This window comes from Ziziphus jujuba, chromosome 6 (genome assembly GCF_031755915.1).
Source record: "Ziziphus jujuba cultivar Dongzao chromosome 6, ASM3175591v1".
Taxonomy (NCBI): Eukaryota; Viridiplantae; Streptophyta; class Magnoliopsida; order Rosales; family Rhamnaceae; genus Ziziphus; species Ziziphus jujuba.
Window position 1 is genome coordinate 9,131,890 of NC_083384.1, and position 24,771 is coordinate 9,156,660.

The 24,771-nt window shown below is 32.4% G+C and overlaps 3 protein-coding genes across 4 annotated transcripts; 1 reads left to right on the top strand and 2 right to left on the bottom strand.

Annotated features, from left to right (window-relative positions):
• Window positions 1-353: 353 nt before the first annotated feature.
• Window positions 354-11,882, bottom strand: LOC107430999 (protein ENHANCED DISEASE RESISTANCE 2). Of its 2 annotated transcripts, XM_025078959.3 has the most exons (23): window positions 11,395-11,882; window positions 11,050-11,305; window positions 10,679-10,753; window positions 9,515-9,568; window positions 8,335-8,400; window positions 7,974-8,077; window positions 6,929-6,996; window positions 6,714-6,830; window positions 6,529-6,569; window positions 6,327-6,427; window positions 4,723-4,818; window positions 4,256-4,320; window positions 4,102-4,173; window positions 3,821-3,976; window positions 3,318-3,550; window positions 3,189-3,228; window positions 2,912-3,066; window positions 2,700-2,801; window positions 2,374-2,418; window positions 2,145-2,285; window positions 1,168-1,263; window positions 940-1,041; window positions 354-734 (listed from the first exon to the last, which is right to left on the bottom strand). In XM_025078959.3, exons 2-23 carry the CDS (start codon window positions 11,188-11,190, stop codon window positions 627-629), a joined length of 2,178 nt encoding a protein of 725 aa, XP_024934727.3. In that variant the 5' UTR covers window positions 11,191-11,305; window positions 11,395-11,882; the 3' UTR covers window positions 354-626. The 2 variants fall into 2 exon arrangements, with proteins under 2 accessions (XP_024934727.3, XP_015897363.3); XM_016041877.4 differs by having other exon boundaries at window positions 2,912-3,060; window positions 11,050-11,881.
• A 2,632-nt stretch (window positions 11,883-14,514) lies between these two features.
• Window positions 14,515-18,397, top strand: LOC107430960 (uncharacterized). Its single transcript, XM_048464557.2, has 4 exons — window positions 14,515-14,809; window positions 15,445-15,646; window positions 15,702-16,099; window positions 17,619-18,397. Exons 3-4 carry the CDS (start codon window positions 15,753-15,755, stop codon window positions 18,106-18,108), a joined length of 837 nt encoding a protein of 278 aa, XP_048320514.1. The 5' UTR covers window positions 14,515-14,809; window positions 15,445-15,646; window positions 15,702-15,752; the 3' UTR covers window positions 18,109-18,397.
• A 712-nt stretch (window positions 18,398-19,109) lies between these two features.
• LOC107434360 (MOB kinase activator-like 1A) lies at window positions 19,110-23,164 on the bottom strand. Its single transcript, XM_016045825.4, has 7 exons — window positions 23,008-23,164; window positions 21,367-21,415; window positions 20,932-21,040; window positions 20,566-20,659; window positions 19,855-19,988; window positions 19,607-19,770; window positions 19,110-19,337 (listed from the first exon to the last, which is right to left on the bottom strand). Exons 1-7 carry the CDS (start codon window positions 23,028-23,030, stop codon window positions 19,263-19,265), a joined length of 648 nt encoding a protein of 215 aa, XP_015901311.1. The 5' UTR covers window positions 23,031-23,164; the 3' UTR covers window positions 19,110-19,262.
• Window positions 23,165-24,771: the final 1,607 nt, after the last annotated feature.

Genomic DNA, 24,771 nt, shown 5'->3' on the forward strand with positions numbered 1-24,771 from the left:
ATCTTAATATACGCTTTTCTTTATTTTGTTAGATAAAAATAATAAAAAACATACAAATATGGTTATATCAGGATACCTAAGTGAAGAAAAATTAAAGACAAATAGATATAAAATGTAATATATATAGTTTATTATTATTATTATAATTTTTTTTTTCTTTACAAATCGTCTCTTCTAAACAAAATAGGTCTATCTAATATAATAATATGACATTTTTATTTTAGTTCTTTTGACCTGTTTCAGAGGAACTTGGACAGAAAAATTTACCTAAATTAATTTAATTCACATGAGGTGTCTTCAGGAAAATCGAGGTTCTCCATTAAGGGCTGTAAAGAAAGAATGGCATTTCAACATGAGAAGAAAAGAGAATATGTATATATGTATATATATATATATATGAACAAAAAATGAATTGAGTAATTCCTTAATTTTATTGACAAACTACACATCCCCTTTTTTTTACTTCATGAAAAAATCCCACTTGAGAAAACTGATGGTATTCGTTGCCATAATAATCCATAATATGGCAATGAAATCTGGATGGATGCATTGTATGCATATCATTAAATAATGATTTTGACATTTTGTATGGAAAATCAGAAAGGGTCTAATGTTTTTTGGTCAGGTCATGATGGTTCTGTATCCAGCTTAGGCACTATAGCCGATGAAAGCTCTATATGTGAAACACGAACAGCACCAATTAGCCGCTCTGGCAATTCATCTGTAGTATTTGCCTGAGAAGAAAGGGAAACCATTTTATATATCACCAACAAGATAAAATTTAATTGGAAACCTAACAGTACCTGGTAATCTCATGCAAAGAAAGTTCATTTTCACAGTATTAGGTAAAATATATCGGCTCTCATAAAACAAAGTTAAATATTATTTCAGCGTCTTCCCAAGTCAACAATAAGTCAAGATCCCATTATAGAAACATACCTGTACAAGGAAAGCCATGTCAACAACCAATGTTGTAATCACACCAATTACTAACCCCAAAACCCCATTAGCAACAGTTGAGGAACCAATGTCGACATCAACCTACCAAAAGATGGGAATTATGTTACACAGTCGTTATTTCATCAAACATCCCTCGTGGGAAAGATCATGTTCATAATCTCAATAAGCATATTTTATACACAAACATACTGTACAAACGTTACTTACTTCTAGGTAGCTGGGACCACGGATGTAATTGCAATCTACCGCTTTTCCTAATAAACATGGGGTGCTTCCAACACTCTGGCGGACAATCCATGAACCCTGCATAATTGCATATAAAATTTCACGACCATGAATATTAAATAACTTCTTTCTAATTTTATATTTAATTATTAATTGTAAAATATTTGTGTCAATGGAACAAATTTAACAAGGGTAGCAGGATATATGTTTTAAAAGTACTAATGATAAAAGAAAGCAGCCAAATAAAGAAGAGGTGCAGCTCAGAAACTTTCATATCAGCACACTTCGTTGTAGAAAAATGATAGTTAAGACACTATAACATTTAGCCAGTAAACATTTGCATATTGATAACAGTCAGCATCCACTGGTGGACTTGTAGTAATGGTTTTAACCAGTCGAAGACCGAAACCTAATAACCACTAAGTTGGCTTCATAAGGGCCCAACACCGCAAGCCCTAGCTATCCCATAGTTTTTAAGAAGGAGCAAGTCCAAATTAGTCAGCTTATTGCCTGTTTGGGACCCTGGACTGGACTACATTAGTTGCAACTAGAATAAATATGATAGGGTTAAATAAAAGCCAGTCACCATGGTTTAGTTAAATTGTAGCTCAATCCCCCCTAGTCCAGTCCAATCTAGCCTCCCAAAAGGGCCCTTACTTTGGTACATGGATGCATAAATACACTTTACAAAAGGCCTAATGAGAAAAGACATTAAGCATGAATGAAAGGATCCCCAAGAGTTTTGATATTTATTTCTATTCAAACTACAAAGTAGAAACAAAGAAAGACTGCCCAAATAAATAATCAATGAGCACACGCATGAAATGCAGTGAATGGAATATTCTAAAAGAGAACCAACAAACTACTACTTGATGAGACATGATGGAAAAATAAAAGATTAGTACTGAAATTTACTTCTGCCATATATCTGAATATATAAATGAATATGAGATTAATACCTTGGGAACAGATGGGATAAGCTTCATCCTACTATTACGGAATTCATCATCACCATCAACAAACCGTTGTAAGAGGGATCCAGGTACTAATTCTCTAGTAACAAAATAAAATACCATACTGTAGTGTGTTGATCCAGGAACCTGTAACAATAGTGTTATATCACTTCAAAAGCTCCCAATGCAGCAAACTCATATTCTATTCTAAAACCAGATGAAGAAAGCAACTTACTTGTAGATTAAAGACCACAGAGAAAAGGCCCTTTTCAGATGCAACCTAAACAGGCATTTACAAGAAAAGCTCATATTATAACTAAGTCGCATTAAGATAACCAAGATTACATGTAATTTAAGAAGTTTTATCAATTAAGATAAGAGAAAACATACTCTAACAAGTGTTTACTTTTAGTGAATAACATACATTTATCTTTCACATAAAGATTTAATATAGAAAAGTGTACAAGGAAAACAAAAAATTTATAAAAAGAATCTTTGAACTTGTAATTGCATTTTCTTCAACTCAAAAACGATTCATGCAGAGATGGAACTAATACTTACTTGTGCTGCGCATCCTTGACGCCTAACAACATGGTCCATCCTTTTTGTGTCTTTGAACCAATCAACAGCAACAAGATCCATTAGATGTTTTCCTGCAGGAATCTACAAATGCAAATTGCCATGGAATAAGAGCATGACTAAACATAGTTAGAATTATACAAAAAGAATTAAAAACCACTTAAGATGAGGAAACAGGTAAAGGATAAGTGAACCTTTGTTTTATCATAACAAAAATTCTTCCCACGAACTCTGAAGTTGTTACCATCAGAAATTTTCCAGCAATCACGAGCTGTATCACGGTCATCACGCCGTAGATTACCAGAAAAACAAGATAGATCAATTTGTTCTGCTACTTCTTCTTCTGCAGCAACAATTCATGAAAATTTTCATGAGTGGATATCCCAGTTATATCCATCGACCAGTTTATGTTTCTTTTTTTTTCTTTTTTTTTTTTTCCCCCCCCTTTAAAAAACAGAATTAGAATTATACCTATTTTCTTAACATCATTCTCAAGCTGGCTTTCATATGCCTGAACAAAAAATATATGTAAATATAAATAACTATAACTTGTTTTCAAGAGAAAAGTAGGATGCATATGAACACAACTGTGAATCAAACCTCTTGCTCAGCCTCAGCAATTTGAAATTCCTCATCTTCGTCAGAGAATTCATCCATCATCGAATTTCGGTTAGTAGAATTTATTTGATCGAGAGAAGGGCTTGGATGAACAGATGACACATTTAGCTTTTGACTCTTCTGTGAAGAAACAGATGCTGAGGCCATATTAACCATAACTGGGATTCTTGGAGGAGCATTCCTTTCATCTGTTTGTGAAAACCATTCGCGAAGTCCTATATGGTAAAAAGTAAAAAAGGAACTCAACAAGACAGGAACTGAAAAGCGATGGTATTCAACAAAAGTGTTCATACACTGAACCACCACCAAAAACGGCAACTTCCTACAAGGAAAATTTCAAGTGCTTGTGCAACCCTATTTCAAGATGTTCACTCAACATCCTTGCAGCTAAATTTTTATAAAGAAATAGGTTGTGTGAAAGTGTATGTTTGTGCAACCCTATGCTTGTTAAATTATTGCTGTAAAAATCAGAAAGAGGATGTCACCAGCAACACTATTTAACATCTGGAGGAGACAATACTGCCGAAATGATGATATATAACCCACACCCCATCCTTTCAGGTCAATCTGCATAAGATGCTGAACCTGTGTTCTAGGTTTCCCGTTTCGAGGTTTTAAAGGAGAAATATTAAATCCTCCACCTGAGAAAATCAAAACAATAATGTCTCTGTGATGTCTGAATTAAATAAATAAAAAAGAGTAGAAGATCCCAAATACTTATCAAGCCTTCTAGTACTCAGAAATAACAAAGAACAATAGGACTTACTCTCAATATGCGCTCGCACATATCCTGGCTGTGGACCACAATTTTCATGCTCCCTAGAACGAAACAAAACAACTGCACAGTCACAAGAAGAAAATCTGGTAAGTTCTATAAAATAATAAATGGAAGTTGCAACCAAGCCAACAAGAAAAGTTACCATAGCTTCCATCATCATTTCGACGCCAATAACGCACATAGCAAAGGTCACGAGGCCACACAAACCTGCAACAGAATGAATTTGCAACTAAATAAAATGAAGAATTTACAGACCAGGGGCCTCGTGACATAGACATAAAAGTATTCACAAATTTTGTAGCTTTGAAAAGAAGAAGAAGATGATGACAGCATGTAAAGGTAACATGGTAACATTGCATCAAGAGGTTACATTAAAATCCAGTCCAGCTTAAGTCTATGAGTATGTAAAGTTAAACATGGTAACATGGTCTCAAGAGGTAACATGGCAACATGATCTCAAGAGGTTACATTGAAAACCAGTGCAGCTGAAGTCAATGAAGAAAAAGAAAAAGAGCCTTTTTATCTCCAATCACAACTCAATTAGTACAGTGTGAAGCTAAACATAGTACACATGACAGTATGTAAGGTAACATGGTTTCAAGAGGTTACATTGAAAACCAGTCCAGCTGAAGTCTATGATACAGTATTGCTGTATGACCATCTACCTCCTCAACTAAGCTGCCATACTGGAAAGTGCAATCCCACCTGCAGAAGGAATAGAAACCTATATTGGTTTTGTTCTATAACATGAAAACAATAACGGACAAATAACAATATTCATTTTTTAGATAAGAGGGAGACAGACAGTAAGATACAAACAGATTTTAGGACTAATTTGGAATTTATGGATATACTGTTATCCAATGACTCAGTAGAAGTAACTGCAAAAGAGCCTAACTGGCTGGAAATCATAAAATACATGTACAAGCATGAACTAAGATATAGCAATCAAGAGAATTCAAATATTACATTGAAATTAACATCATACACAACCATAGTGGCAAACCATCTAACAAATATCTTTGTGAAGACTACAATTTATGTTCACAAACCAGCCAAAAAAAAAAGAGCCAGCCAGAAAATGAAGCAAAAACACAAAAACCAAGACACGAGAATAAGAATATCATTGTAGTGATGTTCTTTATAATTAAGAAGGCAAAAAAATAGAGCAATAATGATTGCCAAATACTAGACATAACACCAAAATACATTGCAATTACACACCCCAAATGATATTCAGAAGTCATACCATGTCAGAGTTGCATTATAAATGGGCAAACACTTACTGACACCCACATGAACACTATAATTGGGGAACTCCTGCCATTATGAGCCTTACTCCTTGAACATCAGCGGGTAGGGCTATCTATAGATGTGAATTTTCTGAGATATTTCAGTTTAATTAAAAACTCTCCTCAATTATATTATAGTACAGATGATGAAATAGGAAAGAAAGTATTTGTTTTTCCAAAAACAAGTAATACATCTAGAATATGGGACCATAATGGCAATCCTACTGGCTGAAAAGTCTAAGCAGGAATTCCTAGCCGAATTAGCTGCTAAGCCAGAAGCACTTTAACTCAAGAAGAATGAGTCTAACAGCCAATATGGGTTTTTGGTCCTTCAATCACATCTCCCAGGGGAAAGAGAAGGGAAATCTACTTTATGCCCCAAAGACGGTGTTGTGGTACTTGGATCAAGATTGACTGACCAAAATACAAGAGAGAAGACAAAAGCTTGACGAATGCAAAAAGTCAAAGCTCCTCTACTCTCCCTACAAGATGGTTTGGACACATATGGTCAACTAACTGTGCACTCCAAAAGCAATAATTTCAGGAATTTGTACTGTCAAAATCTTATATCACACAGTGCACCCAGGAGAAAGCAGATAATCTACATAAAAAGATATGGGAACTCCATCTGATCTCAAATCTTGAGGGTATCTACGGTGCTGCACAGCTAACTATATATTTACATTTCCCTCTGTCCATCATATACCTCTGATACTTAGTTCAACCATCTTTCAATTATTAATTCAGATTATATAATCCTTATTATTGTTATGATTAATTTTTGCTATGATCTAATACCACTAGTCCAGGTAAAGATACAGACCGTCTCAGTTACCTAAGAGCTTAAACTTTTGAAAACATTATAGAAAGCTTTCAATATTACACTATAAGAACCTGCAACTGAAAAAGGAAAACACCTACTCAAACCGACTTCCATCCATGCTCATTACAAGCTCAAAAATTTCTTCGCAGGTGCCCTCTACCACACCAACAGCCTTCATTGCCCTACTACAGCTCCTCGGCTACAAGGGAAAACTATTAACAATCAATAAGCAGCATAAACAACCCAAGACATTGAAGAATCATCTCATGTACATTAACCAAAACAAGAAACAATACGTACAAGGTAATCAACATCAAAAAGCTCTTCAAAAATCCGAAGTCCTGCCAATATTCAGTAGAAAATGCATTAATATGTCAACAACACCATTCGTCAATATTGTTTTTATAGTACCAAATTCGATTACTTAACCAGACAGCAACATAATTTACTAAAGAATGGAGAAGATAATATGAAGAGTGGTTTACCATTTTGGCACTGTACAAGACGCCAAAGCTTTCTAGAAAATGCTTGGTTGTTGACATTCTGGTTTGACAGATCTGAATCTAACTCCTTTGTCCAGTCTAACACTGAATCTGGAGGACCTGCCAATTATTTTACAAAAACAAGATTCATGTGAGACTCAAGAAGAGATAGCATAAAGCTATCTAAAGGCCAATGAGAGAAAGAAATCAATTTCAACCTTTTCCAATTGTTGTTCTCCGCAGTATAGTTTGATCTGCATCATCTTCATCTTCTTGTGCACTGAACCTGAAAATGTTTAAGCAATTATCAGAACCGCACAGTGTGAGCATTGTGGTCATGAATATAGCATAGGTTTCTAAGTTTTAAAGCATATACTAAACATTTAGCAAGGATCTGCAGTCAATCAAATCAAATCAGAGAAACTTTTCAGAAACAAAAACACAAATTTAAGGCAACCATTCCAAAGACAACAACAGTTTGAAGACAAAAGAATGATTTATGCATGCAATGGATAATAAGAAAGAAACATAAGGCAGAGTAATTTTTATATTCAGATCTAGAAATAACCAATTCACCAACTAATCAAGGAAATCTTTATTCTCTTGATAATTCAACTCCCTCAGGTAAACATCCATTAGCAAACAGATGCCATGTTAAACGGCTGCAAAAAATACAAGTAGGCCAAATTAGCCACTTTATCTTTCTCTCTTTCTTAATTTTTTTTTTTCTTTTTTTATTTGTCTTTAGGGAAGCAAGGGATACAATAATTTATTTTTTTTCTTTTTTTATTTTTCTTTAGGGGAGCAAGGGGTAGAATAAAAATCCTTAGTCGTTAGTCTACAAATAATTCTGTCTAGGGGTATAAGGAAACCATATTTTCATGATCATCCTGAATGAAAAAGTGTAGTCTGGACATACTCTCTTGAGGGATCTATGAGTCAACAACTCAACATAAAGCAAGTTAGACAAGACAATGTAAAATATTTTATAAAAATAAAACTAGTTGATAAAACAACAATCATTATGGATATGTATTCGTATGAATCAACATATGGTTAACAACAATCAAACACCCCAGTCACAGAAAAAACAATGAAGCGTACGTCTAATGCTATTATAAAATATATTATACAATCTCAGAAATGCCTAACTGTGGATATGTTTTCTTACGTATCAACATAATAAAGGAAGAACATGCAATGTAAACTTAAACAATATATTTTCTCCAAAGCAGGGAAAATAAAGTTACAAATAATACTTACTGACTTTCACGGTCTGATGATGAAGCATTCCTTCCGTTATCCATTCCAGATTTGTATTCAAAAGAAACATATTTGTTACCATTTGCAGCCTGTGAACCCTGATGCTGCATACATCAACATAAAATCAGTTCTTCACGCATCAAATATTATATTGTGGAAAGAATTCTTGCAAGTTTGCAACAAGCTTCTTACTTAGTCACAAAAGAGGCTATAGAAACAATTTCAAGAGACACATGGAGAAAACAGACATAGTTTGCTCCCACACACAATTATGTGTTTTTAATCAACACCTAGATACAGGTTGGGGATGATAAGAAGAAAGGAAAATAGAACCTCATGAAATTGCCCCAAGAAGACATACCTGATCGATTACAAATTCAATTTTTTCCTTCCAGATGAGTGCCTCCTGGATATTAAATGCTGCCATCTGGAACAAGAAGATCGTCCACAATAATTAATGACTCTACGAGATGTTTAAGCAGTGTACAACTAAGCAAGGTGGAGCCAAGAACACCTAAAATGAATAAAATAAAATCACAATAACCAAGAGCATGAAAGCCTCTCTAATCAAAACTGGAAATTTGCAATTCATTTTCATTGTATCCATTCCGTGATAGACATGATATTTTAGACACGCATCTCCCCTCTTACAGCCTTAAACATAAGACAAATAGAAAGCTTTCACAGAACATTACAAGGGATAAGTGGAAAAATACATATCATACATATGCATGCCATAAAATATTGAAGCTACGGCATATCAAAGGATGCACCAGTTACCATGTTAGTACTTTTGCACCAATTAATATCTAAAGCTTAAAAAATATTTATATACATATATTTTTATATTAAATAATAATAATCAATAATAAATTAAATCAAAGAAATATAAGGGTGAAAGCTCTCAATACCTTTAAGGTGATTAAAAGTTGTTGGTTTAAATTTTTTTTTTTTTTTTTCTATTCATTACGTAAAAGGTTAGTAGGTTGACTTTTTTTCAAAACAAGATAATAGGAAAGAGTTTGCGGACATTAAAACAAATTGGCCTTAAAGAACATCAATGAAAGGATAAGAGAAAATTTAAGCATGTTACCACATTCATTTTGTGTCTTCAACCAGCTGTCAATTTCAATACTGGGCCTCAGTATTCTTCCTAATGAGTTACAACTTATCTACCAAAGTAAATAATCTGCATAATCAAACAATCCGCCCAGGAAAGCATGGTGCAAAAACAAACAACGACAAGTAATCCAGCTTTAAGCTAAAGGTCAACTAAACACGCATACTCTCAAGACATTATAAGGATTATTCATCAAAGCATAAAATTAATCAGTTTTTTCCTGAATAAAAACAAAAAGAAAAGAACGGAAGAAAGAAATAGGTAGTGCAATCCCCCTATTGAAGATAAAAAGAAGAAAGAAAAACAGTTAAATATACAAACTGCAGAATATATTCTCTAATTGTACACATTATGCCACTGAATATTATAACAACATCAAAACTATTTAGCTTCATTATTTTAAAGGAAATAAAACACACACCGTAATCCGATGGTATTTCTCTTTCTTGTTGTAAACAGACAGAACATAGACCATCTGCACCAATAAAGAAAAATCAAATATCAGGTAACATGGAATTAGAAGTCAAATGTTCAGGAAAATATTCCATCGGCTAAAAAATATAAATTACAGATGATAAAACAAAGTTAATTAGAAGTTTCCTTTCCAGAAAAAATAAAATAAAATAATAATAATAATAAACCAGAAAAATGAATTTCACAACCATAAAAAATGGATAGAACAATTCATTTCTATTACTGGGAGCCACAAATTGAACATCAAAAGTAAAATCATTACAATGCAGCAAATCATAATTACGAGAGAGACAAAGATAATTGAAATGGCACAATTAAATAACAAGAAGGTAACTTATTAGATACCTGAACAGTTCCAAAAGGTTAAAAATTCTATAATTGAATTAATAATCATTACCAAAAAGGGGGAAAAAAAAAAGTTCGATGTACAAGGATAGCAACAAAATCCTATAAAACCACCTCACTAACCATAGAAGAAAAATAAAATTATATATCTCAGAAAAATGGCACATCATTTGAAAGTAGTAGTACGTTTGTTTTAGTTTTAAATGCAAGTTATGGAACTTATGAACCAGACTACGTTGCTCAGACTTGGGTGTGAGTGGTAAGTGTGGGTTTGTCTCCAAGTTGCTCCGCATATTTGGAATGTACAGTAGCCAACAGTCAAACATCGGTATGGTGAAATAGAAAAGAAGAGTCCAAATAAAGTAAGATGGGAACCAAACAATACTGTCATATGCAAAGAAATGATAACCAGACCCCGGTGAGAAGAAGTGAGGACCACAGAGAGAGGGAGATCATAAACAAGTATTACTGAATTGAGTTTCAAATTTTGATGGAGGAAAAGCTTGGTTCAATTATATACGAGAGAATTCACTTAACAGTAGAATACTATGTAGTAATCTACAAAATTCACATTAATTGCTATGGATGTGAAACAAAAAAATGCCAAATAATTTGAACCATAAATCTGTACCATCTTATTCTTAACAAACAGCAAAATAAATTTGTTATGCTCATTCACTAATATTGACATACAGAAAAATAAATAAATAATAATAATTAAAACAAACAAAAAAAAAAAAAAAAAAAAAAGAGTCTGAAAACTCACATGACCATGTTGGGTCTTCAAGCCTCGATCCTCCACTCTACAGTTTCCGTCGATTAAAAGTGTCTTGATTGGAACCTAAGCAAGAACATTTTCAAAAAAATAAAATAAAATATAATAAAAACAAGCTTTATTCAGATTCCTAGAAAAGCTAAATCGATTTGCGTCAAAAAAACCAAAAGATTTTCTTTGTACCCTTTTGCAATAACCAATTCATATAAAGATTCCAAGACATAAAAACTCCTCCACGAAGAAAGATTAATCTTTTTTAAGAAGATGCTCACATTTTTTTCTTTCACCAAAAGCATAGTCACACGAACAAAAAGCAAACATAAATAAATTAATTAATTAATTAAAAAAAAAAAAAAAAAAACCTGATTATCCTGCGGCTTCCTCTTGTAATATGCAAGCAAACGAGACTCAAGCACGAAATACCTCATGTGAATAAAAGACCGTCCGATCTTCCGCCGGCCACAGCGGACCATCCAACCTTCATACACAACCTTCGACGACATCGTTTGTTTTTTTAACCCGAAATTCCGATCAGGAAACCACGAAAAAATTCTCGCCAACTCGGAAGCTCGGATCGCAACCCTTCGCTTCCACAGCGAGATCAGCCTTTTTATATCCCTTTATGTAACTTGATCCGTCATCATTTAGCGAATAAAAAAAATTAAAAAAAAAATTCAATAAAGCGACCAAAAAAGAAAAAAGAAAACCTATAAATCCGAATCCCGCATTGCAACCGAAAACTCGATTTCGGTTCCGAAATTCTTCATCAAAGATCTAGAAATTCCGAATTCGACATTGCCAGAATCCACGAAAAGCTTCAAAAAGAAGCCTCAAATGGCAGAGAAATGGGGAAAAAGAGAGAGAGGTGGCGAAGTCACAAGGAGAGTCGGTTGAAATGCCGGGATCGAGACCGACGAAGACGCTAGAAGAAAAACGACGACGTTTTCGGATTTGGTTGTGTGGGACGTCCTCCTGGGCCTAATTGGAAAACAGAGAGACTCTGATCGGACGATTGGCAATTTGAAGGAGAGAGACTCTGACGGCCGATAGTTGGTGATCCCACGTATGTAAGAAAGCCTTGTGTCCTCGAAACGAGCGTTCCACGTGGAAATATTTTATTGGTTGGTGAATGTTTGAGGGTGTCTTTGGCGCCGTGAACGCTTTCCTCAAATATTTTTAAAAAAAATAGTTTAATCAGGGGAACAGAAAATTCAAAAATAAAAAAAAAAAAAAAAATGATTGCAATTTGAGAAGGGAGTTCGTGATGTAGAGTAAACGTATTAGATGGCCAGTGTCCCGACATCAATCTCAATTAAATGTCGTAAATACCCCCCCTCTGTTTTTTCCATCTCTTATGTATCCGGTTTCCTTTTTGGTCTTTTCCGACATCCATTTGAGGCAGAGAAATTATTATTTACGCCTAACTAGGGACACATAAATTTTTGTCCTCTTTATTCAAAATATGGGTCGCAAATCTTTTGAGAAAAATAGTTCACCAAAAAAACAATACTTTTAAGAAAACAGCACGTGTACGCATAAATTTCATTTTAGCAAGCTTTTACATTTACGAGTGTTTGAGAGTTAAAATTCGAGACAAACTTTGTTATTAGCATAAATAACCCTATACCATATTGTATAGAATTATGATCTAATATTTATAATACTAACAAAAAAAGCATTTTGATTTTATAGCAAAAAATATATCTATATATTTTTTAATATTGTATTATAATACTTATTATATGGCGGCACTTTTTTCTTTTTTTTTTCTTTTCTTTTTCCTTTCTTGTATCTCACTCGTTTGCTTTAGAAATTCAATGAATATATAAAAAATTAAAAGATAAAATAAAATTGTTTTTTTATATATGGGAAAACATTTTATAGCTTCGAAAATATATCTTTACCTCAATGTACCAATTTTAGAACGAAATAAGTGTAAAAAGGTAAAACTTCTATATCTAAGGAGGAAAATCAAAAGCGACTTATATGTATGGATCACCATAAGAAATGGATTTTCTATCTTTAAGCATTTTTTTTTTAATCTTTAATTTGATACATTTTCATTAATCATTTAAATATAAAAAATAACTCTATCTAAAGCATATCAATATAATTTTGAGATAGAGGAGGGCTAAAGATTAAATGTTCTTTAAAAAAGTATCTTTGAGTTCATATTGGATGCAATGGTAGTATAGATGAAATCTACGTTGATAAATTTAAAATCTAATTAGGAATATAGCAATATCAAAATTGTATATATGCATACTACTATGTTCATCTTAATTAGTTTTTGGATAATTTTGTTTTAATGCATCCTCGTATAAAATAAGATTAATTAAAGTTAAGTTGTCATGGGTCATTAAATAGTTATTATATGAAACTTGACATGGTACCTCACCCATGGTTTTTTTTTTTTTTTTTTTTTGGTTGTCCATGCTATCTTTAAAATAAGCAATAGTGACACTAGGTACTGAGTCATGATAAATCTAAATCATGAAAGATCTATAAGCAACAATAATTTGTGAATGCATAACATAAACTCTAAAATCTAATACAGCTGTGATGTATTGAATGAGGTAAAATAATAGTAGCAATGATATTAAACACCAAGTAACAAACAAAGGGGAAAAAAAAAAAAAACATCGTTGCACAAATACATATTTAATTATCTTTTATATTCTTATTGCTGTTGTTATTATTAGGTTCTTTCATTTTTGTTCATATCTATTTAATCTTTATGAAAATCTACCTAACCTATTGAGATGATATATACGTTACCATGTATAACAAAAAAACCAAAAAAAAAAAAAGGATAAAGTTAGGTAACATGTGTTTCGTTGATATTTTAATGAAAGACAATAAAATATAAATATGACGTTGACTATGAAATCTCCTCATTATAGGATCATATTGATCAGAGCTTGTTCTTCTTTATTTTTTGTTGGGGACATAAAGCTAAGATATGCTGATGGCATTCTTTCATACTAAGCTTAAATAATTATTAAAGACAAGGTATAATTTGATTAAAACATTGGTTTTTTATTTTTTTCATATTTAATTATGTGTAATTTGCTCAATTCAAATATTAGTTAGTGTTAAGCACAGTTTATTTATTAGTCATTTCGATTAATGTAAACCTAAGAATAATTAAATAAAATACATAAACATCAAGTTGAGAATTATTTGAAATTGTTTTTTTTTTTTTTGATTTTATTCAAATCTATGGTTATTTGAAAATTTTAACAAACTTTAAATACTACGAATTAACATGGTTAAAGTTGAAGAAATTACATACAATTGAGTAGATAAAAAAGAAAAAGAAAAAAAAGCTGATTTGTTACCAAATGCCACATAAGCAAATTTTTTGTTTCGGGGAGTTAAATTTCTGAATTTTAAACATACTAAATAGCAATAGTAATAGAGTATAGTAGACATATACAAAATTTACTTTACATGTTAAAATTTCCAAATAAAAAAAAATACATTGCAGTAATTAGTAAAATATAACAGTCAAAACAGAAATCATGGTTCAACAAATTTTGTATAATTAAAACACATAATTCAACGATGAATACAAATTTTATACGAATTTGGATACGAGTCTCTAATCTCTACCGTACAATTGTCGCACATAAAAACTTTTGCAAATTTCTCTCACTGTCGCACATCAGAGAACGAGAAAACCCAGATATGAGACAGGCGGGACCCACAAAAATTATTACTATACAATCACAAAAAAAAAAGAAAAAAGTAAACGGCCACATTTTGACTCTACTCCACAAAGGCACAAACACGAGGTAAGAAAGCCAAGAAAAATAAAAATAAAATTAAAATTAAAATTAAAAATTCCACGCCACGGGAATTTCCGTCACAGTTTTATCGATTCTTTTCTTTGTTTTCTTAGGCTTTCAGTCTCTTTTTATCGGAAAGCTGGTTTTTCTCTCAGATCCCTACCATCATCATCACCATCACAGGCACAGCTTTTTATACATCTCTCTCTGTCTCAGGCCTTGTGATTTTGAGAGCTTTAACTTTTTGGGTCCGTAGTGTAGCAGAGAAAGGGGGAGGATTTTGAACGCAAAACCCGATTCATCAATCATATCCAATCTTATGTAAATATTTGTAAGTAAAAAAGCACGTTGATTTTATAATCACGGTTTATCTTCACAGATTCCGACTAATCTCTCATCAATTTTACTATAAAAATATATATTATTATTTTTGTGTATGTATATTTATATACAATTAGAGGAAAAGTCTGTATGTGTGTCTGTTTTTATACTCTTTATAACTTTGTTAAGAAAAAAAGAAACAAAAACCCAAAAAAAAAAAAACTGTCTTTTTGGTGATCTTTGATTGTGCTCTGTGAATGTTGCTTTTCTTTTTGGTCTGAATTATTTTCTTGAACATTTTGTTCTCATTTATAAAGTTTTTTGACTATTTTTTTCTACTTTGGACTTTCTTTTTTTATTACTTCTTGATGCCGATCTATATACTTTAAAAAAAAAAAAAAAAAGATTCATGTTCTGTTTTTTTTTTTTTTTTTCCTCCCCTCTCACCGCATTCTTTTGTGCAAAAAAAAGCTATCAGAAGGCAGGGATTATATTGCAAAAATTTAGAAGCCACATTTAGAAAAAAAAATTATTCTTTATTGGGTTCCTGTTCTTTCTTTCTTTTTTGGGTGCAAAATAATAGTTTAAGAAAAAAAATCTAGACTTCTATTTGGTTGGTCCTAATTTTTCTTCCTAATGAAACAGAGCTGACAAAGGAATCGCAAAAACAATTTTTAATGTAAAGGTTACATTGATTACTTTGAAAAGTTCGAGTGGAAGAATCAAAAGATTCGAACCAAAGAGAAAAGGGAAAAAGAAAAGGCAAATCAAAGCATGTGTGCCCCAGAAAGTGCTTTCATTTCTGTCAAAAAATATTAGCTTTTGCTTCAGGAAGACAAGGAAGTTGCAGAGTCCCAATAAGACCTTTTTATGGGATATTGAAATAATAGAGAGTGGATTTACAAATTATATAAATATTTACACATACAGAAATCTATATATACGTCTGAAAGATGGGTTCTTTCAAGGGTCATGCTTTACCTGGAACATTGTTTCTTGTAGTTGGGGTATGGCATATATGGAGCGCTCTGGTTAGATATGCATCCAACCCCAAGTCCTTTCGAGTTCGGGTATGGAGTCCAGTTCCTGGTTTCGATGGGAAGCTCAAGTATTTGGAGCTCTATATTATAGCAGTTGGTGCATTCATAGACATGTGTATTGAGCTTCTTTACTCAACCCACCTCAAGTTTTTTGTTGATGGGGTTTTGAACCCTTCCCACATGAACGATTTTGAGCACTCGGGGATGCTTCTCATGTTCTTTGTCTTTGGCTCCATTGCTTTGCTCTCAGAGAAGACAAGGTTAGTCATGGTCTTTCTGATCATTTTTCCTGCTTAGAAATGATAAGAAATGATTTTTTATTTTTGTCGCTTGGGTTCGATGAAGTAAAAGCTTGAAATAAATTTGGGTTGCTCAGGTTGAGATTTTAAACTTGATTGGGAAAACAACATAAATGGGAATTATTGTAGTCTGAGTTTTTTTTTCTGTGAAGGGTTGAAATTTGTCTTTCTTATTCATCCTATAGCCTTCACGATTAAAGAGCAATTAAATTTAATGCTGAAATTTATCAAGAAGTATAACAATTGAACCTTCTGTTTTACTTCTCTCTCCTATTATTTTCGTACTGTGGACTGTGGACATGTTCCGCATATTTATATTTTCTGGACGTTTAGGGGTTCACAGAATTTTTTTTATTGTAGCAATTCTGATATCATAGGATTTTTCTTAACACCAATTGCTGTTGGCTCTGAGTACACATCAAAGCCGAAATAAAAATAAAAATAAAAAATAAAAAAAAACAAAAAATTATAAACCTCCACTCAGTTGTTAGCAACTCAACCTTTTGGATAAGCATGCTTAGTTTTTGGAATGCGAAACTCGACCTTTTGGATAAGTATGCTTAGTTTTGGAATGTGAAACAGCAAGGCAGGCAATTTCAGCTTCTTATCTTAGATTTGTAATAGCTGTGCAATTCTACTGGAACATTTGGCTTGCTTAGTTTTGGAATGTGAAACAGCAAGGCAGGCAATTTCAGCTTCTTATCTTTGATTTGTAATAGCTGTGCAATTCTAGTGGAACATTTGGCTTGTTTTTATTTCTTAAGTTTTTAATGCTATTAAAGTGGCATGACAGAGTTATGTAAAAACTGCACTACTGTTCTTTGTTTTCCCATTACATCTTGTGATTGCTGAAAGGAATCATAAAAGGGAAATGATGCCTTAAGATGTGACCGAAACTGATTCCAAATGACTGAGTCGATGCTAGCTGTATTAGGACAATCCTTTTACGTTAGAATCTCTTTCTATATTGCCAGTCATGATTACAACTCATCAAAACTATAACTATAGCATGAGATGACTTCATGGTATATGTAGAAACTGGAGACATTAGACCGTCGACTTTTAGCTCAAGTGAATATTCTACTTGAATATATTAGCAACAAGGTTGAGCGAACTTGGATATTTCTTATATGTGACGGTACACTCGCTGCAAATTTCAGGATTTGGAATTTAGACATGAGAGGCTCAGGATGATTTCCTGAAGTGATGTCATTGGCATATTGGCTGTTGAATAGTCATTTCCTTTCTTTTCCTCTGCTGTCTGTGTGTGTGCGTGCTCTCATGAGTGCTGGTATGCTCTGTAGGATGGTTGCTGGAGGTTTATCCCGACCAATACTAATAATATATTCTTATCAGATGCCTTTTTTTTTTTTTTTTCAATTTTTTTTCACTCGCATACCTTATTATGCTATATTGAGATTTTTATTCTTTTCCTGTACCTATCTAATTTATTTTTCCATCATTAATTTCTTCGAGATAGGTTTCTTCCCCTGCCAGAAGAAGCTCTTTGTTTGATCGCTGCCACAGCATTCTGTGCAGAATATCTCCTATTCTATTTCCATTCAACAACCCATAAAGGTCTGGAAGGGTATTACCACCTCCTCCTTGTTCTCTTAGTAGGCCTATGCATACTATGCACCATCTGTGGAGCACTCCTTCCGACTAGCTTCCCAGTTGATTTGTGCTGTGGCATTGCCATTACTCTCCAAGGCCTATGGTTTTATCAGACTGCCTTCACTCTATACGGCCCAATGATGCCAGACGGTTGTCAGCTCAAGGATAGCAAAGTTTCATGTCATTCAAAAGACAAGGAGATTCGAGGTTTATTGCTGGCAAACTTCCAGCTGTTTTCCTTGGTTCTCGGTGTCCTTGTTGCGGTTGTGGTAGCTTATGGCTATGCTGCTTCTAAATTTGGCCATTCCAGTGTTAGGAGCTTGTACACAGTTCAGGATGAATTGGATCAAGATTAAAACTAGGTGCGATATTGTTTTTTTTTTTTTTTTTTTTTTTTTTTTTTGGGTATTCTATTCATTTTTCAGTTTTAAGGAAGCATTTGGATATGTTGAGCCCTGAAACGTCGTTCTTTAATTTGTATCTCATTTGAATTTACATATACATTTTAGATAACTGAAATCATATCATACTTTACATGCATCAACTCCATCATTATTGTCTGTAACTTTGTTGCTTTTGGATGGATAATATGTAACTTGCAAATAGTACTGTTTATGAAATATGATAAACTCCTTGTAATTATGACGTGGTTTTGGTTGTGTATATTTTGTTACTGGGACAATTTGTAAAAAAATAAAAAAAAAAAAATGGAAAAAAAAAATAAAGGGACCGAATTTGTTCGGAACTGAGCTTCTCCAATAATGATCATCTTCAATCTTGCTGCTGCATTTTTTCTGCCCCCCCACCACCCCCCCCCCCCCCCCCCCCCCCCCCCCCCCCCACGTTTTATCGGAGATTTCCCATGTCAAAAAAGTAGAATAGCACTTATGTGGCAGGTTTTCTAAATGCGAAAAACTAATATTGAAGTATATATTCCCGTACAGAACATTACCATTACCTTCTATATTTATTTGTCTTTAAAACATTTATTTTTTGTATTAAGTTAATTTTTAACATTTAATAAACATGTTTTTTATATGACACATTAAAGATAAAATTTATTAATTCTATAATGATTATCGATGCAAAAATTTAATTAATAAATCATTATTAGTTTTAATAACAAGATCGTATCTGAAAATTGCACGATGAATTTCAGGGAAAAAAAACGAGATCCCTCTCTAAATTCCAAAATTTCTCTGATAAATTTTTATCAGGCATCATTTTTTTTTTTTTTTGGGGAAAACTTATTCTTCGAAACTCTTCAAATATAACTTTACCATCCAACCCATTTAATTGAAACAGGTACGGGAACAGCTACAGGTGATCAGTTTTTCTTGCAAATAGAGAAGATATATAAGATAAAAGCCACACAGAATATGAACAATTTATAATAATTTCAAGCTACATAGGAGAGACTGTAAAGTCAAATACTGATTATCAGCATTTATTTTGACAATAATTATGTATCCCTAAGATAAATACCCCTTGGAATATGCAAATACGCTGTTTAGTAAGGAACAATTATGGATTCTATAAGCTCTTGAAGAGGCGCCAGCTCCTTCTTGTCTATTAGCCCAAATTCCTGCACATAGGTTTACCACCATCAAGTACAAACATGGATGATGACACAAAAACAAGTTTGGTTGCTAATAATCAGAAAAATATTTGGTCATTAAGCCAGGTCAAGGTAGTAAATTATGCAAATTTACTACCATGGTTGAATAAGAATAGACAATGAAATCCATCATACATTTTTAACATGGTAAAGAAAGTGCATACAAAGTCCACATATATGGATACCAGACTTCTAAGAATTAACAAAAGAAATAATGCTAGAAGCATAATACTTACAATGGTAAAGAGTATGAAATGCTTGAAGCAAGTGTTCAAATGGGCCTCCTCCTTGAGGCTCACGATTTTCTGAAAGTGAGAGTGATATATGTGGGCATATACACGAAACAGTCTTTTGAATATTGTCTTCACAACTTCCCTAAAGTTGGAGGGAAATGGGGTACCTGCAAAATATAAAATAGGTGATGGAGTTGTAAAATATAATCAAAGGCATGGTGTAAAGAAACAAGTTTGGCACTGATTATTACCAAGCTTCTGGGGAAATATTGATTCATCATCAAGTTGAGCTTCAATCCAGTCCATCAAATATTCAACATACTTAGGAGCAGAAACCTCAATGGGCTTCTTAATCTGTACACCATCTGCCCATCTGTACTCGTACCTGTAAAGTTTAACATACAGAGAATCAGGAATTCTATAAAAGTAGAGTTAAAATAGCTAATGCCTACAAAGATTTCAAACAATTGGATGTACCGAAGGTAGACAGTATTCATGTTGGTTCAAGCCAACCAAGCCAAAACATAGAAGTATAAATTTTAATTTTAATCACCCCACAAATCAACCAGAAGAAGATAAGAAGAATTGGCTGACCATTCCATTGATGCATCTGCTTAAAAGGAAACTAAGAAAATTTTCTAAACTATCTATATCAGTGGTTCCAATTTTGAGATTTTGAACCATTTAAACATTTGTTGTTATAAAAATATAATGTCTCCATGTGTTCCAAAAAATCCAGGTAAGTTGCTAAAACTAGTGCACTTTTCATATTTACTTTTATCTCAACAAGTAAATATAAAAGTGTTCTACACGATAAAACATTATAAAGTTCCCACCTGAAAAAAAAACTGAAGCAATTTAGGAAATATCACACAACTGCCTAAGTAAAAACTGATTTGAATGTTTTAAAGAAAAACACAACAAAACATCTAGCATCTAACTGTTGATATAGAATGCCATACTTGGGGCCAGCAGTCATAGTAGGACAATTCTCAGCAGTACAGAATTCTGTGAGGGTACCATAGAGCAAATTCACCTGGTTGAAGAAATCCACGGCTGAAATTGAAACATTCCAACCAGCAAAATTCAGATAGAATTCGCACAATGGATTGCCTTAAGATACAAATTTGGGAGAAGAGGAATATTATGTCTAAAACAAATAACTGTTACGCAATCAACACATAACAGGGAATACAGGAAATAATGCTAGTAAAAACAACAAAGACATATACATAAAAGAATAGGGAACCTTCAAAGCTAGTAATCTTCTAAAATTTGTTTGCACGAGGGGGAGAGAGAGAGAGAGAGAGAGAGAGAGAGAGTATTACTGTTGACAGCAAGCCACTCATTTAAATCCTCCCCTGTAGGAAGTTTAACTGCTTCCCTCAGGTTTCCACTGCCTAGGGTGGCATCAATGTGCTTTCTAAGCTGAGCCCCCTGCATTAAGTTAAGATTATAAAATTAACCGAAGAATAAGAATGGATCGACTTCTCAAGTAGGGAGAGATCTTTCATCCATCCCCTTAATAGTGAAAAAAAAAATATTAGAAGAACTATAGCAATTATTGAAGCAAGCCTTCTAGATTTAGTAAAAGAACTGGATTGACAATTTTAAGACAATCTGGAACCGTCAGACACAAAAAGAATGTGAATAAAAGTGTGTGTTTCAATGGAAACATTCAACTAAAGATCAACTTAAAGCTGTTAAACAAATTCTTTCAACAGAAAATCAAATAAACATTACAAGTCAATAAAGGAACCAACCTTACTCCCTGATGGTGCACTTTTTTTTGGGCGAAATGTCCGTTGGTTTCTGCTCAAAAATCAATTCATAACAAAGGAGACATCAAATGAATTAGTCTTTCCCATAATTCACATCAGCAAATATGTTCAACATCTTGTCTATCATTTTCAGGAAGAAATTCCATAACCAAGCTGCCACCTTCAACATCAATCTCTATTGTCCAACACAATCTTATGTATTCACAATATTTATGCAGACCTAACTCGCTCTTACACTTCCATAGCAACTATTGCCCATAACTCAAATAACCATACAAATTTTGAAAAACAGCACTTTAATAATAACCACTGAGAAACATAAAAAGCATGCTGGAAATTCCTGTTCCAGAGTCATTAACAGAACCGTGATGTATCACACTGAGACACATACAATGCAATGAGGTACAATGTCCACCAACTAACATTCTTCTGTCATCGCTTTTATCCAGCATCACTGTGTAATATCGACACTAAATACACTGAAGTAGATGATTGACATTAAATGCGTTGGACTAGATAGAAGAACTATATAAAGATACTATTACTAACCAAAGAAATTAAAATATGAAATGCATCAAGTTTATTTCTCATTGAAGGAATCGGTTATGATGAAAATAAAGGACATAGTAAAGGAGATAAGCCAAAAAGATGCAGTGTCAGAGGCACAAGGGACATGGCTATGTTCGAATTTTTTTAAAATATTTTTTCAATATAGAAAAAAAAAAAAAAAATTTATAAACATAGAAATCTAACTACTTTAAATCACGTTTTCCAATCTACTTTATGGTTTATGCTTAGTGTTCTCCTTTCTATCACCTCTTTTTAGTCACAAGCGAAATAATTCTTTTTTTTTACCTTTTATTAAATTAATCTCACTCTTCCCTACCCCTAATTTCACCTATTTCAGAATTAGACCCCCAAACTCTAAATCTTAATGCAGCTAATATTTCTTCAAACTGTAAATGTGAAAATATTATAGTTGCAGATCCTTGAATCTATAAACTATATTCATCCCATCTAAACAAAAACAAGTTTAAGTTTATAATTAGATTAGGTGAAATTGCAGTGTGAAGAACAGTAATTATCATAGTTTAAAAAACCAATATCTTTAAAAAGAGACATTTTTCCAAAAAAAAAAAAAAAAAAACAAATTGGCAGTCCAATTGTCACCACCGCCACTGAAAAGATTTATAAGAGTTAAAATTAAAATTGTTCAGAAACCAATTTGTACCCTCTTTCTCATGTGAATTTCTGGATCCGCTACTAATTGCATGTAGATTTCAATAATGAATCTAGCGCATACCCATAACCAAAAACGATGAAAACAAAACATGCAAATTAAGATCAACACCACCACCCAAAAAAAAAAAAAAAAAAAAAAACTCATTCTATGAATCAGACGAATAATATATTTACCAAAAAAACCATATCAAACATCAAATTTTCCAACATCGAACTGATCTTATAACATCTATTAGATAATCATATTTCATCGAATGCAAATCGGGAAAAAAAAAATCAAAGAAGAATTATTAACATTTTCTTTCAGCGATAAAAAAAAAAAAGAATTAAAAAATAAATAAATTTATAGGCTTTTTTTTTTTTTTTTGGTTTCCCGCTTGCCTGCCCAAACCGAAGAGACTCATGGCTTTGCGCGCGAGGGAGAGGACTGATTTCTCTCTTTTTGTTCTTTCTTCAGGTGCTTCTTTGGGTTGAAAAGAACCGAAAAACAGAGAGAGAGAGAGAGAGCCAACTTTTTCAGCCTTGGTTTTGATCCCTCTTTTTCCTTCACGTTAAATTACCAATTAACTCTCCGCATATAGTTGTTAATTGCGTAAATGCCACTGTGCTGAATTTTTATTAATTTTTTCTTATGGACTGGAATTGATATTTCGTTGGCCGATGAGGGGGTTATTGGAGATTTTGCGCCTCTCCTTTGACTCTCCTCTTCGCGCCCAATTTCTTCTTTTGGCTTTGATCCCTCTTTGTTTCTCGGGACTTAAATACCAAATAATTCCCTGAAATTGCTGATGAATTGCGTAATTGCCACTGTTTAGAATTTTTTGACCTGGACTGGATGTGAAATTTCGTTAGAGAACCAGGGGGTTATCGGAGATTTCGTGCCCTTTTTCTATTGGCGTCTTTTTTGCTAGGAAAAAAAGTGGGTTCGATTGATTTCGCATTAAAAAAATAATATAATAATTTTGTTGAACAGTACAGGTCAAAATTTAATAAAGAAAAAAAAAAGTTATATTAATATTTTTTCCAAAATAAATAATTATATCAAAGCTACACATTCCTTAGCTGTCTGTCACTTTAACATGGTGGTGAAAAATCAAAATATTCCAACTCCACGGGGTTCTTTTTTGACCCCAATATAAATTATAAATTAGCAATGATTTACAAAACAGTAACGTCAAGTTTTTAAATTTATTTTCTTAAATTAAGATCCATATTATTTTAATGTATAAAATTAAAACAAATTAGTTATACTAACGATAACATGTTTATGAAAATTTTATATTTTCAAACCTAAAAAAAAAAAGAAAAATTATTTTATATAATTTTTAAGTTTCAACAATAAAATAAATTTTAAAATCGTAAATACAATGATTACTTAATTATTTATAAAATAGTAATATCTATTTTAGATTAATTCTAAAAAATTAAATAAAAATCACGCCTTTTGAATCTAAACCCTCTCTTCTTGATATATTCGATTATCAAAATATGGTTGACCATTTTCTTTCATGTCTTGTTTTTATATGGGATTTTTTTTTTTTTAAGCTTCATGCCTAAACATGCCTAGGCCCAACCCTTTATTTAGCAACATAATTACCAAATCATTTTAAAAATTATTACATATAAAAGAAATAATAATCATTTAGAAACTCAAAAACGTTAAAACATCATAAAAGAAAAGAAAAAAAAAATCATTTACACTTTTTTAATTTTGTAATAGATCCTATCCTATGAAAAATCATTGTTTATCTCATTTTAATTTTTTTATATTATCAAATATATTAATCAATCAGTTTTTATTAGTTAATTTTAATCTTAATTTTTATAATATTATTTAATTATAAAAATAAATTTCTATCTTCTTGTCATTTTGAATTATTAAAATAATAGATAAAATTGGATAAATTAATTTATTTTGATATATATAAAAAATTTTAAAAATTAATAATAATTTTTAAAAATATAAAATTTAAATAAAATAAAGATAAAATTGAAAGACGTAAATAAAATTTGCTTATAAAATACCAAAATGCTGCTTATAATTATACAACTAACTTTTTTCATACACCAATAGTAGAAAATTTTAACTTGTGTCAAGTAGTAAAAAAATGCAATATAGATGAAGATGGCCACGTGTTCAAACGG

Excerpts from the sequence above, each read along its gene's own strand:
- LOC107430999 (XM_025078959.3), bottom strand. The coding sequence starts at position 11,190 with ATGTCGTCGAAGGTTGTGTATGAAGGTTGGATGGTCCGCTGTGGCCGG. Across the intron at positions 6,428-6,528 it reads TTTTTGATGTTGATTACCTT|CCGAGGAGCTGTAGTAGGGC; the intron begins GTACGTATTGTT and ends TTTCCCTTGTAG. Across the intron at positions 1,264-2,144 it reads TTATCCCATCTGTTCCCAAG|GGTTCATGGATTGTCCGCCA; the intron begins GTATTAATCTCA and ends GCAATTATGCAG.
- LOC107430960 (XM_048464557.2), top strand. The coding sequence starts at position 15,753 with ATGGGTTCTTTCAAGGGTCATGCTTTACCTGGAACATTGTTTCTTGTA. Across the intron at positions 16,100-17,618 it reads TTGCTCTCAGAGAAGACAAG|GTTTCTTCCCCTGCCAGAAG; the intron begins GTTAGTCATGGT and ends TCTTCGAGATAG.
- LOC107434360 (XM_016045825.4), bottom strand. The coding sequence starts at position 23,030 with ATGAGTCTCTTCGGTTTGGGCAG. Across the intron at positions 20,660-20,931 it reads TGAGTGGCTTGCTGTCAACA|CCGTGGATTTCTTCAACCAG; the intron begins GTAATACTCTCT and ends TTTCAATTTCAG. Across the intron at positions 19,989-20,565 it reads ACTATGACTGCTGGCCCCAA|GTACGAGTACAGATGGGCAG; the intron begins GTATGGCATTCT and ends TAAACTTTACAG.